This window comes from Vespa crabro, chromosome 10 (genome assembly GCF_910589235.1).
Source record: "Vespa crabro chromosome 10, iyVesCrab1.2, whole genome shotgun sequence".
Taxonomy (NCBI): domain Eukaryota; kingdom Metazoa; phylum Arthropoda; class Insecta; order Hymenoptera; family Vespidae; genus Vespa; species Vespa crabro.
In genome coordinates, this window is record NC_060964.1 from 3,358,540 (window position 1) to 3,371,791 (window position 13,252).

Here is a 13,252-nt window from a genome sequence, read left to right on the forward strand (position 1 = left end):
TGATGATGATGATAATAATAATAATAATTCAAAGGATTTTTAATGAAGGATTTACCGGAGAAAATGAATTTCTAGATTAAAATCCAAAGCATTCGTTTAATTTCGTTTAGAAAATTTTTTATCCTCGGTGCGATTGTCACCGTGCCGTTGACCTTCCAACTCATACATATATACCTCTCGCTCTTCTTATCTCTACCTTTCTATGCTTCGCGAGAACGTATATCGCGCGACATTACTATAAAAGAGAGAGAGAGAGAGAAGACAAAGAGAAAGAGAGAGAGAGAGAGAGAGAGAGGAGAAAGAAAAAGAGAAAAAGAAAAAGAGAGAGAGAGAGAGAGAGACCTCTCGAATAGCACTGAGTTTATACGTGAACAAAGCGTTCCAACCGAATTTTTACTTCTTTTTTTTTTCTTTTTTTTTTTTCTTCTTTTTTTTACTACACTTCGCGCAGACGCTTTAAAAGCTATCGCGTGAAAACTCGCGATTCAGTGAGCGTTTTTCTTTCTCGTCTTTAGTGCTCTTTGCAACAACAAAAAATAGAAAAAAAAAAAGAAGAAGAAGAATAAGATGAAAAAAGAAAAAGAAAAAGAAAAAGAAGAAAAGGTAAATTAAAAATATTTTCAATCTTTCTCCGCTGTTCTCCCATTTTTTTCTCTACTTTTTTTTCTTCTTCCTTTTTTAATATTTTTATTTCGTTCTTCCTTTATTTTCTTCTTTTTTCTTTTTCTTTTTTCTTTTTTGGCGAAACGGGCTTAAATTTTTTTTATACGCATCGAGAAACAAATATTCGTTTACGGCCACGTGAATTTTAAGACCCCCCGTGTTTATCGCCAATCCACACGCAGGTTTTTATTGAAACGTGTTATATAAAGGGTTCCGCCGATAGACCGTATTTTTTAATATCAACTATATTACTCTATTCGAGTATATATATATATATATATATATATATATATGTACACGTATGTATATATGTATGTATGTACTGTATAAAATATACATATACAAAGAAATATTTTTCTAACGATAGATCGAGAATCAATCGATTTTGTATGCCCGAATATTTTCCAACCGTATATATCCTAACCATGACCTATCTATTTAACATATGCTGTGAATTTCAAGAAGGAGACACACCAGAGATCGGTTCTCTCGATCGCAACGCGTGACTTTTTGTACGTGCGAATCGTTCCATTCGGAAAATGATAGAAAGAGAGAGAGAGAGAGAGAGAGAGAGAGAGAGAGAATCGATAGGGAGACGATATTTCATTCGAAGCATTCAATTTCCGGAGCGGTTCCCTGACACTTGTACCCGTCGCCACTGTGAGAACAAGCCTTAAACCAAAATTCCACCACGGAAAGTCAACCGTCCCCTACCTCACCCCCACACTATTCTCTTCTTCCTCACCCCCTTCACCCTTTCACCCTTTCTCTCTTTCTCTCTGTACTCTGCTTCGTAATTATCAGAAGTCGATTAAAGCAGAACGATAAACGTAAAGGAGATAGTCCTTCAATCGAATAAAGATACGAATTCAGGAATCGATAATAAATGATTTTCAAACGAGTACGTGAATTTCTTTTTGCCTTCTCTCTCTTTCTCTCTCTCCTTTTTTTTCTTTCTCTCTTTCTTTCTTCTTTGAAATTCGAAGAACGATAAGAAGTAGGTACTCGAGGTTGGGGTCTCGCTACGTATAAATACTTTGGTCCACCTTAATGCCGCACTTTAATATAAGTAAGCTCGAGTTAAGCTTCTTACCGATGACGATACGATTAGTACGGTTCGCCGAGTTAATTGCCTTCGCCGTTGACGGGGGATGAAATCGGGATGGGTAAGAGGACGAAGGGAAGAGGGTGGAAGGGGTAGGGGAGACAGGGAGAGATAGTGCCACGGGATTTCTGAGGAATACGAGGCTATCTATCTAGCCATCTATCCATCTATCTATCTATCTATCTATCTATCTATCTATCTATCTATCTATCTATCGTTAAATACGATGATATCTTGTTCCTCTTTTGTTCCATTAACTTTTTTCTAACGCGATATCTTCGCAAACGAATTCATAGGGCGAACTGTTGAATGGTGCAAAGTATTAGATATGATATATAGCGTTAGATACGCAAGTATTACTAACACATACGGATTTACAAAATTTTTATATCAATGCGATGATATATTGAAAATTAATCTCATTCACATGTTACTGTCTCGTATATCAATGAAAAAAAGAAAAAAAAGAAAAGAAAAGAATAGAAAACAAACAAAAAAAGAAGAAGTGAAATTCGTGACCCGATTTCGTCTTTTTCTTTCAAGTGAAAGTTTTTCTTTCATAGAAATTAAAGAAAAGAAGATAACAACAACAAGAACAATAATAATAATAATAATAATAATAATAATAATAATAATAATAATAATAATAATAAAAATAATAATAATAATAATAATAATACTAACAATGATATAGAAAAAGCACGAAAGTATGAGGGAGGAAAAAAAAAATTATTTGAAAGAAACTTACAAAGTGTCTTACCATGACATAATGCCTCTGCATTTCGGTCTTTTCGCTGGCCAGCTTTTCGCATTCGAGTTTTAACCTGAAAATTGAAAACAAAACGATCCAGGATCAAAAGGCGAGCCGCTAATGATAAAGATTTATATCAGATAAAATTGAAAAAAAAGAAGGGGAAAAAATAGTAGAAACCCTCCTTCCACACTCCAATCTACCTATCGTCAATTTCAAATCCCAATCCAAACCTCAGCCCACAACAGTATACCCCCCACCCCACCCGATCCTCCTCTTTCGAGAATCGCGAGACAGATCGCGACTCACGTATCTTCTAAACTACGAGATCGAGTTTCTCGAAGGAGGAGTAAAGATCTCGAATGGGGAACGATGGGGGGTGGGAGGTAGAGATAAAGGAGGAAAGAGGGGAAGAAAGGATGGTGGGAAAATGAGATTACGCTGGCCATACCACGTTGGTGGTCGACTATTTCTTCCTTTCTCTCTCTCTCCCTCTCTCTCATTTTTTTTCTTTCTCTGGTACCTTCGTTGAAAGAAAAAATCGATGCTTAAAATTTTCCTTTTCTTTTTTCTTCTTTTTTTTTTTTTTTTTTTTTTTTTAATTCTACTTTACTTTTTCCTAAACGAAAAAACTCCTACATCATTCGTTGATAAGTAAGACGTAACTATTACTTTATTAATATTAAATTTTTCGCGAACACAAAGTGACGATAACTGATATCGTCTTGCACGAAAAAAAATACGAAATCAACAGATAAAACAATAATTTCGTTCTAAATGATACTCGACATTTGCATAGAATCGTAATAATAATAATAATTATGATAACGAGAGGTCTTTCATGAAAAAAAAAAAAAAAAAAAAAAAAAAAAAAAAAAAAATTATATTAACATATAAAAATAATATATATATATATTTCATAATATTTAATTTTAATATTGCATAATATCTAATAATTAAACATATAAAAAATATGTATAAACATAATATTTCAAAATATAGAATACGATTCTTATTTTTATCCCGTTACCACGAAAAATATGGTTAACTCGAGATAATATATAGTACGCCTCTGACAATAAGAGAGAGAGAGATTCGTTAAAAAGGGTTGGACAATCGGCGATCGAAGGTAGGAGTAGTATAAAAAGGGAAAAGAGAGATACGAGATCGAATGCGTGCCACCGATAGTATCTAACGCTCGTAAAATTCGATTCTCGAAGGAGAAGGAAAAAGGACTGGTAGGAGGAAGAAAAGATGGAAGAAGAGGAGGAGGAGGAGGAGAAATAGAAGGAAGATAAAGAGGAAAAGGGAAAAAAGGTAGAAAAGCGTAAGAGAGAAAAAGAAACATTGGACGTCGATAAACGTAGAAACTTCGAGAAACATCGAGTTGGGTATGGATAGAAAATGGTGGAAGGGAGGATGGTAGAAAAGGGATGGAGGGGAAGGGCGAGAATCGTCCGACAACGAAAGAACCAGGAAAATGGTGGAAGAAAGAAAAGGGAGAATAAAGAGAAAGATAGATAGATAGAGAGAGAGAGAGAGAGAGAGAGAGAGAGAGAGAACACTCACGAATGGTACTGTTGCTGGATGAAATTGAATTCCTCTTTGATCCTTTCACAAGTGTCGGCCACCGTGAATTTCAGCCCTCCCGCAGCCCCGCCGCTTCCTCCGCCGCCCTGGAACAAAAAAAAAGAAGAAGAAAATTGAAAGGTGAGAATTCGATTATCATACAAGACAATACGATTACGTTGAAGAGCGAGCGAAATAGATAGATAGACATAAAGGGAGAGAGAGAGAGAGAGAGAGAGAGAGAGAGAGAGAGAGAGAGAGAGAGAGAGAGATCGAAGAGAACAGATAAAAAAGATACGGTAAAAGTTATATACCGAGGAACAACGAAAATAAAGCTTTTCGTTTACGACACCAACAGATATATAACTTCTCTTCATCTCTTCATCTCTTCCAATCCCTCCTCCTCCTCCTCCTCCCACCCACCCACCCGCCACCAACCATCACCACCTTCTTCTCCTCCTCCTTCACTTCGTGCTTCTCGCGAGATACTCGAGATATCCCTTGAGTCCTATCACTCCCGATATAAAAAAAAAAAAAGAAAAAAAAACACAAATTGGTGTAGCGTCAAACGACAATAGCTTTTTATCGCGCTCATCCCGCGGTCTCGTTCCTTATCGCGTTCGAGACTAAATCGAAGACTCATCGTGGAAAGAGAATCGATTAATTGTTGGCTTAAGTCTCATTAAGGGAGAATCGAGATCTTAAATGATCAATGTGTTTGATAAAAAGTTTCATTTTGTTTCGTTTCATTTCGATTACGCGTTATTTATATCTGCATATGTATTTATGTATATTTTTCTAAAGCTTATATTATGTATATACGTATATTTAGTTCATCAGAAGAAATAAATATATATATATATATATATATATATTTTTTTTTTATTCATACATTGTGTACGTACATTTTTTTTTTTTTTTAATAAATCGACACTAGCTCAATGTTACAAAGTACAAAAAGAAAAAAGAAAAAAGAACTAATGTTATCAGATAAGAATAAAAAAGAAGAAAAAAAGAAAAGAGAGAGAGAGAGAGAGAGAGAGAGAAACAAGTTGTCGGTAACGTTTAGAAAAAAGAAAGCAAAAAAATTATAATACGATAACTTCGATAAGGATTAATTACTTTCAGTACTGATTACTCATTACACTTATTGACGGCAGAATCAAAGAATAAGTAAAAAAAAAAAAAAAAAAAAAAAAAAAAAAAAAAAAAATAAAAAAAATAAAAAAAATAAAAGGAACAGTCAACTCGATCAATGATATGCCATTCTCGATAGATCTGCTCTTATTCGTAATCCTTTTAAGGATAATTCTCTAATAATCGTTTGACATACGATCTAATTTATATAATATTAACGACGTTAGATCGATCTATTAGATAAGTACATCTCACTATCACAAATGAGTATAAAACTCAATAAGGTATTATTTAATTCACTCGGATTAATTTTTTTTTCTTTTTTTTTTTTTTTTTTTAAATTTTTTCTTCACAATTACCCATGATAATATCTATCATTTAATTTTAATTATTCGAAATCGCTATTTATTATTTATTCTATCTTTTATATTAATGATTTCGGTCTCTCTCCCTCTCTCTCTCTCTCTCTCTCTTTCTCCCTCTCTCTCTCTCTCTCTCCCTCTCTCCCTCTCTCCCTATCTCCCTCTCTCCCTATCTTTAATAAGAAAATAATATAGCCGATTTGAATAATCATGAACTTATAAGTGTCATTAATCTTCACAAGAACATTCATTATTTTATCTTAGACAATATCAATATGTCGAAATATTTCTTGAACTAATCTCGCGAACATTTGTTGTAACTCGCACAGATTTGTTTTAAGTATTTCGTTAATTGATTTAGTTCTGATATTATGATATGTATTAATAAATGGCACGACAGATTGATTAAAAAAGAAAGAAAAAAGAAAAAAAGAAAAACAGAAAAAAAAGAAATTAATTAATTTTTCGGAACAACCGAAAATTCACCTCATACATATACCTTGTCACTTAAATTCATAGATACGCTCGACTTATATGGCCTTAACACTTGCTATTGATTTTTTGCAGATTATTCTATTTGCAGATTACACTAACGTATTCTGTCTTTTTCTCTTGTTCTTATTTTTATTTTCTTCTTTTTTCTTCCTTTTCTTCACAAATCAATAACATTGAACAATTAGAATTTCAAACTTGAAGTAACGTTCACCACGGACATTAGTTTAACCAAAACAAACAAAACATTAGCCAAGTACGTCCGACAAGCTCGACGGCAAATGAACGAATGATGTGTATCTTAATAATTGTGTCTATATATAAATATACATACACAAAGAGAGAGAGAGAGAGAAAGAGAGAGAGAGAGGTATCCTTACTTTTTTCAGCATAATGTTGTCGGTATATTCTACAATTAAAAAAATAAGAGAAATATTCTACAGTAAACATACGGCTCGAAAAAAAAAGTAAAAAAATGTTTCATTAAAAAATTATAATTACTTACGTTAATTTCATTTAAAAATGTCGTACGTTCTTATAAACACAGTACTAACATCTATCAAATATTTCAATACAATTTTATATTTGTAAAACGTATGTGACTACTTACAAATCCTTATAATTTACTAATCATTATTGATGTTACGAATCACATTACGAATCACATCACATTATCTATCCATGACGACCTCAATTAGTAAACACACAGTTTGTGTAAACAAATTAAATAAGCCTTGTTAATTTCTTCTCATATTTTATCGAACGAAAATCAATCCATTGTATTACTTCGTAGTTCTTTTATAATTTGTGGCCTTTTATTATCGCTTACGATAAAAATACCTATGTACATACTATTGAGCCTATGTTTGTACGACATTTTCTTTTCTTATTCATAAAATATGATTGCTAGCTGTTATCGTTTTACTAAAAAATAAACAAAAAAAAAAAGAAAAAACAAAAAAAAAAACAAAAAAGATAGTAAAGACACCATGTATAGAAAAAAAATTTGATTATAGATTTCATATATGAAATAATATTATAAAAAAAAAAAAAAAAAAAAAAAAAAGAAAAAAAATAAAAAAAAATATATAAATATGTTATAATTAATATATATCCACACTTATATGTACATATATATTTATATACATTTATATATTTAAGTATATTGTCCTCTAGGACGATATTATATTGGATTATATATATTTTCAGATATAAAAAATAAATATAAATTTATACGTAGTAAGTAAATTATTTCTTTTTTTTTCTTGTTTCATAGTGCCTTACTTTAAATCCCTTTCATGAATAATGATTTCTTCATGGTTACCGCCCCTCCGCCCAGATTTATATCTCGCTCGATAGATAACACTAACACGTCTATACGAAATGATTTTGTCGGATTGAATTTATTCTCTGATTTTATCCTTAAATGCAATTTTGAATGTACTACTTGTACGTCTGATTTTTCTTGAATAATTCGAATAATTCAATTTTCTTAATCTTTTGATCGATCTCTTTTCTTTTAAAAGATTACAAAAAAATTCTTTTCAATATTTTACGCAACAATGATATTATATATTATAATTCTTTCGCTGTTCAAATATGTTTTATTATATCGTTCGAATAAATTTGTAATAATATATTTCTCTTTTAATGTCATTTCAATAAGTCAATATATATTTTAGATTATTGCCAATAATAATTTGAACTATTATTCTTAATGTATCGTTACAAATGTAGATTCATTTAACACGGGACCATTTGAAAGGATCGATCATTACTGTTGTACGTCTATTTAAACAAAATATAGTTTTAATTTCAGTGATATCATTTATATGTTTACCAAAATTTAATGTAATGAATACATTTCTAATTAAATTTTACCATTACGCGAATTTTTAATATTGTATAATAACTTGCGAAGCACTGTTGTTCATTTCTTTTTATATTTTAGTTTTGTTTTAAATACCATTTTGTTCCCACTAACGTTAACCTTCAATAATATTGACGTCAATATAATTATTAATAATTTAAGAAAATATAGTTCTATTTATATTCCCAAATTCTCTACTGTCTAAATAGTTTTGTCCCCAACTCTATATATATATATATATATATATATATATATATATATATATATATATATATATATATATATATATAGACACACACACACACATACGCGCGCGCGCGCATACATAAAGGACTTACTGTCCGAATACTTTTGTCCACACTGTTCTATGTAAATATGTAAATAAACGTACGTATTATACATAGAAGGAACCTACTGTCTGAATACTTTACTCCTTTGCTGTATGTAAATATACGTGCGTATTACACATATATACACACATACATACATATATATATATATATATATATATATATGTATGCTACCGCTAAATTTTATCAAGTTTTTCATTAACATTAAGATTTAATTCTGATTAATGATCTTCGAATCGATTTAACAATCTTAATGAATGCAAAAGAATCACAATATCGTGATCATAAACGTAAATATAAAATAATTCTCATTTGTCCAATGAGAAGAAATATATTCGAGATCTTGCAGTCTCACGGGAATGGTCGAAGTGTGTCGGTAAAAAAAAAAAGAAAAAAAAAAAAAAAAAAAAAAAAGAAAAGAAAAGAAAGAAAGAAAAAAGGAGGGAAAAAAGCATAAAAAGAAACGGAAGGGAAAAAATAAAGAAAAAGAAGAAGAAAGAAAAAGGGAGAAAAAGAAGAGGAGAGAAGAAAAAAAAGAGAAAGAGGAGAGAGAGAGAGAAAAAAAGAGAGAGAGAAAGAAAAGGATAAGAATCGCAAGAAGAAAAAAAAAAAGAAAAAAATCTCGCATTTCGTGACGAAATTAAGTTTGGACTCGTCGACGTACGACGAACTACTACTATAGCCGATTTGTGCCTTTTGGGGTCGGTTGAGAAGAAGTTGGTGCACGCGAAAAAGGCACACACAAAACACACACACACACGCGTACGTACGTACGTACACGTGTATAGAAGAGAGTTGTGCGCGCGTGCACGCACACACGTATACATGCAAGTACACGTACCTACATATTATGTGAGAGGCCAGTGTTTGTGGTACGCTGTCTATACAAAGAAGAAAGAGGAAAAAAAAGAGGAGTAGAGGTGTGCCGTCAGCTCAGAGAAACACGAAAGCAAGGTATGTATCCAGGTATAAAAGACGAGCGCCTTCGTCGAGGGTAAGATGGGATGAAGGAGAATGAGGAGGAGGAAGAAGAAGATGGGGGGAGAGAGGAGGAGGAAGATGGGGGAAGGGAAAAGGAGGATGGATGGAGGGAGGGAGGGTAAGCAAGCAAGCAGCCAGCCAGGCAAGCGGGCGGGCAGGCAGGCAGGCAGGCAGGCAGGCAAGCAGGCAGGAAGGCAGGCAGGCAGGCACGAAGGCAGGAAGGCAGGTAGGTAGGAAGGCAGGAAGGCAGGTAGGTAGGTAGGCAGGAAGGCAGGTAGGTAGGTAGGTAGGTAGGTAGGTAGGTAGGTAGGTAGGTAGGTAGGTAGGTAGGTAGGTAGGTAGGTAGGTAGGTAGGTAGGTAGGTAGGTAGGTAGGTAGGTAGGTAGGTAGGTAGGTAGGTAGGTAGGTAGGTGAGAGGTCGGTCGGAAAGATAGGGATAGAAGAAGCGAGGGCTGAAGAAGCAACGATGAAGGGCTATGAAGGCGTCCTTAATGAGACCCATTCCACCAGGTATGTACCACCGAGGTCTTAGTCCAGAGACTCTTCTTCACAGAGGCTCCTATACCAACGGTACTTTTGCCGACTGAAATTACGAGAAGGAAAAGGATCGGAGCTTTCCGATGACAGTAATGATTACGTTGTACCTGACCCTTGAGCAGAGACGTCGATCGGCTTTGTAAAAGAACCTCTATCCGTGGCTCTACCACCAAGTAGAAGAAGGAAAAGGGGAAAAAGAGATAGAGAGATAGAGATAGAGGTAAAGATAGAGATAGAGATGGAGATAGATAGATAGATAGATAGATAGATAGAGAGAGAGAGAGGGATGACTCGACTCACTCGACTCGACTTTCCACCTCCCACAGTTTCCTTTGATAACGAATAAAGAGATATTGAGTAGGACTTAGGGCTTTCTTTCATAAACGTCATAGTACCGATCTTTACGAGAAGACATAAGCGAATAGTAGAGAAGGTGTAAGAATATAAATATATACATAAATACTTTAAATTGTTAGAGAGTAAACGATTCCTTTGATAAAGAAATATATATATATATATATATATATATATATATATATATATATATATATATATAGCGAGAAAGAGAGAGAGAGAGAGAGAGAGAGAGAGAGAGAGAGAGTGCGTATATATATGCGTATACGTATGTGTGTGTGGGTGTGTGTATGTTTAAGAGAGAGAGAGAGAGAGAGAGAAAGAGAGAGAGAGAGAGAGAGAAAGAGATAGGAAGAATCGTTTTATCTGGCTGGAAAATTCCGTTCCAGCGTTAAATGGTCAATGACTGTCCACCGGCTGGAAAATTCCAGTTTTTCGAGGGTCCACCGAGGCTCGGGTAGAATGATTTGGCCACTTGTTGAATTCGAAACGGGGAGTAGCTGTCGGTGGTAAAACGGTTTCGGAACGGGTTAGAGGGCGTCGGTGGTGGGCCTCACTTGTTGCAATCATCAAACGGAACAGTCATCGAACAGGTTGTTGTTCCGCTGGTTAGCCACGCTTTACGTATATTTGACGCGCGTCCCAATCGACGCTCGTTTTAGGTGGGGAAAATTTCGTACGCGATAGGATAGGCAGGTAGGTAGGTGGGTAGGTAGGTGGGTAGATAGGTAGGTAGGTAGATAGGTAGGTAGATAGATATGTATATCTCTCGTCAAAACTGGATAAAGCGAGATAGTTGCTTTATCACGGACGTAACGCATGCGAATCAATTTTACTGATGGATTTGTTTAAAATCGGATTTATCTCTCTCTTTCTCTTTCTCTCTCTGTCTCTTTCTCTCTCTCTCTCTCTCTCTCTCTCTCTCTCTCTCTCTCTCTCTCTCTATCTATCTATCTATCTATCTCTATCTCTCATTGCTTCTAAAGAAAAGTAAAGCTCGTACTATTTCTCGTCTCTTTTTATTTTCTTCCCATTCTTCCTCCCACTCTTCCTCCCACCCTTCCTTCTTTTTCCCCATCTCTCTGTCTCATCGTTCCGAAAGAAAAGTAAAGCTCGTACTGTTTCCCGTCTCTTTTTATTTTCTTCTCTCTCCTTTTCTCTCTTTTTATCTCTCTTTATCTCTCTCTCTCTCTGTCTCACTCTCCTTCTCTCCCTCTTTCTTTTTCTCTTTTCTTCTTTCTTTCTTTCCTTCCTTCCTTTCTTTCTTCCTTTCTTTTTCTCTTTCCCTCTTACGTATTTTCGACGCAAAGAGCTCGAACGTTTTGCATTTAACGGGACTTTGTTCTTAAAGGTCGACACGGGTGCTCCATCTTGCTCGTCGTTTAGCTTCTGCACGGCTATAAATCTTAAGGGTAAGAACGAACCGAGCAAAGCACCTCCCCTCTCCTTCCTTACACCCCATCCCACTCCCCACTACCGAGCACTTCGTCATTTCTGTCATTTTCATCTCGCTTTTACGCGAATCGTTCTGAAAAATGAGGACGACGACGAAGAAGATGACGACTACGGCGAGAACGAGAACGAGAACGAGAACGAGAACGAGAAGCGTAGTTTGCAATATCTTGAAAAAGAAAACATGGAAAAGGGTAGCTGGCTATCGATTCGTTTTCCTTCTCGGTATTCGACTAAGAACACCGAGATGCGTTTTTTTTCCGCGATACACAAAAGCCAACTTTCAACAAAAAACGCGCTCTCTTTCTTACTCTTCTCCATCCATCGATTTTCTTCTTTCTTTTCTTTTACTTTTTCTTTTATCTTTGTTTCTTCCTTCTTTCTTTTTTTCCTTCTTTTTTTTTTTCTTTCTTTTTTTCTTTCTTTCTTTCTTTCGCTCGCCAAACCCCTGACCGCAATGTCGGATTTGCAAATCATTCCGAAGCTGATTCCGAAGTTCACGAGTACGAACTTTAAATGGCTTTCACATCGACCATATATATATTAACCTAACCTGCTCTTTTTTAGATTTTATCGATATATTATTTTTAAATGAGACTCTTATTTCATGACGATGTGACGATTTCAAAGGTGTTTTCTTTTATTTCTCTTTTCTTTTTCTTTTTTTTTTTTCTTCTTTATTTGATTTATTTTTAAAAAACGTAATCGTCGAAACAATTTTACAGCTTTTTGTTCGCTTATTATTGTACAATAAAAAAATAAAAATAAAAAATATGTGTATATATATATATATATATTTTTTTTTTCTTGTTGAACGTATTTACAGACACAATCAAAATCAATCGATAATATTCTGATATTATAGATTAGCATATTACGAACAACGTATCGTTCAATTTTATATTACGAAAGAAGATAGACGATAATACAATAGATATTTATATGGATTATTAATTCATTAAATCCGTTATACTCATTGAAATCCAATCGGAATATATTAAATATTACGGAGGAGAAAAAGAACGTGGGGTGAAAAAAAAGGAGGAAAGTAAAAAAAGAAAAGAAAGGGAAATAAAGAAAATGATAAAAAAAAAGAAAAAGAAAGAAAGAAAGCGCTTGAAATATTACAATTTTTTATTAAATTTTACCAATTGTAAAATTGTATCGAAATGAACGGGGAAACACTTTCGTTTCGCTTAATCTGAAAATTAATCGCTCGTAACAAGGTTTCGATAAAAGTGCGACATATATAATAAACACTTTATCCATTGGTTATCCGTGTCCGAGTGTTAGACGAAGACGAAAGATCTCTGGCGTATCAATCAACGTTGATTGAATATACTCTTTCTTTCTCTCTCTTTCTCTTTCTCTCTCTCGCTCTCTCTCTCTCGCGCACGCTCTCTCTCTCTTTTTTTCGCGTCTGATCGGTTTAATCATCCAAAGACCGGACCCACATTTTTTTAATTACATCGCTTTATGTGTTCCTCCTACCCCAAAACCCTTTAGCTTTTTTCTACCTCCGAATATATCCCTTTGACGGGTCCATCGGATTTTCCTCCCTTCCTCCCTCTCACGCTATCTCACTCTATCTCTTTCTATCTCTCTGTGAGCTTATTGAGTTAATAAATC

The 13,252-nt window shown here is 34.3% G+C and overlaps 1 protein-coding gene across 16 annotated transcripts in view; it reads right to left on the bottom strand.

Annotated features, from left to right (window-relative positions):
* Positions 1–13,252, bottom strand: part of LOC124427732 (protein groucho-like) — an 80,852-nt gene that overhangs the window by 57,097 nt on the left and 10,503 nt on the right. For 14 of the 16 annotated variants that reach the window (XM_046971013.1, XM_046971011.1, XM_046971010.1 and 11 more), the window contains exons 3-4: positions 4,089–4,195; positions 2,517–2,592 (exon numbers count right to left, since the gene is read on the bottom strand). In XM_046971013.1, the coding sequence (XP_046826969.1) occupies positions 2,517–2,592; positions 4,089–4,195 (183 nt within the window). The remainder of the gene's footprint in view (positions 1–2,516; positions 2,593–4,088; positions 4,196–13,252) is intronic. The other 2 variants (XM_046971015.1, XM_046971017.1) reach the window with 1 other exon arrangement.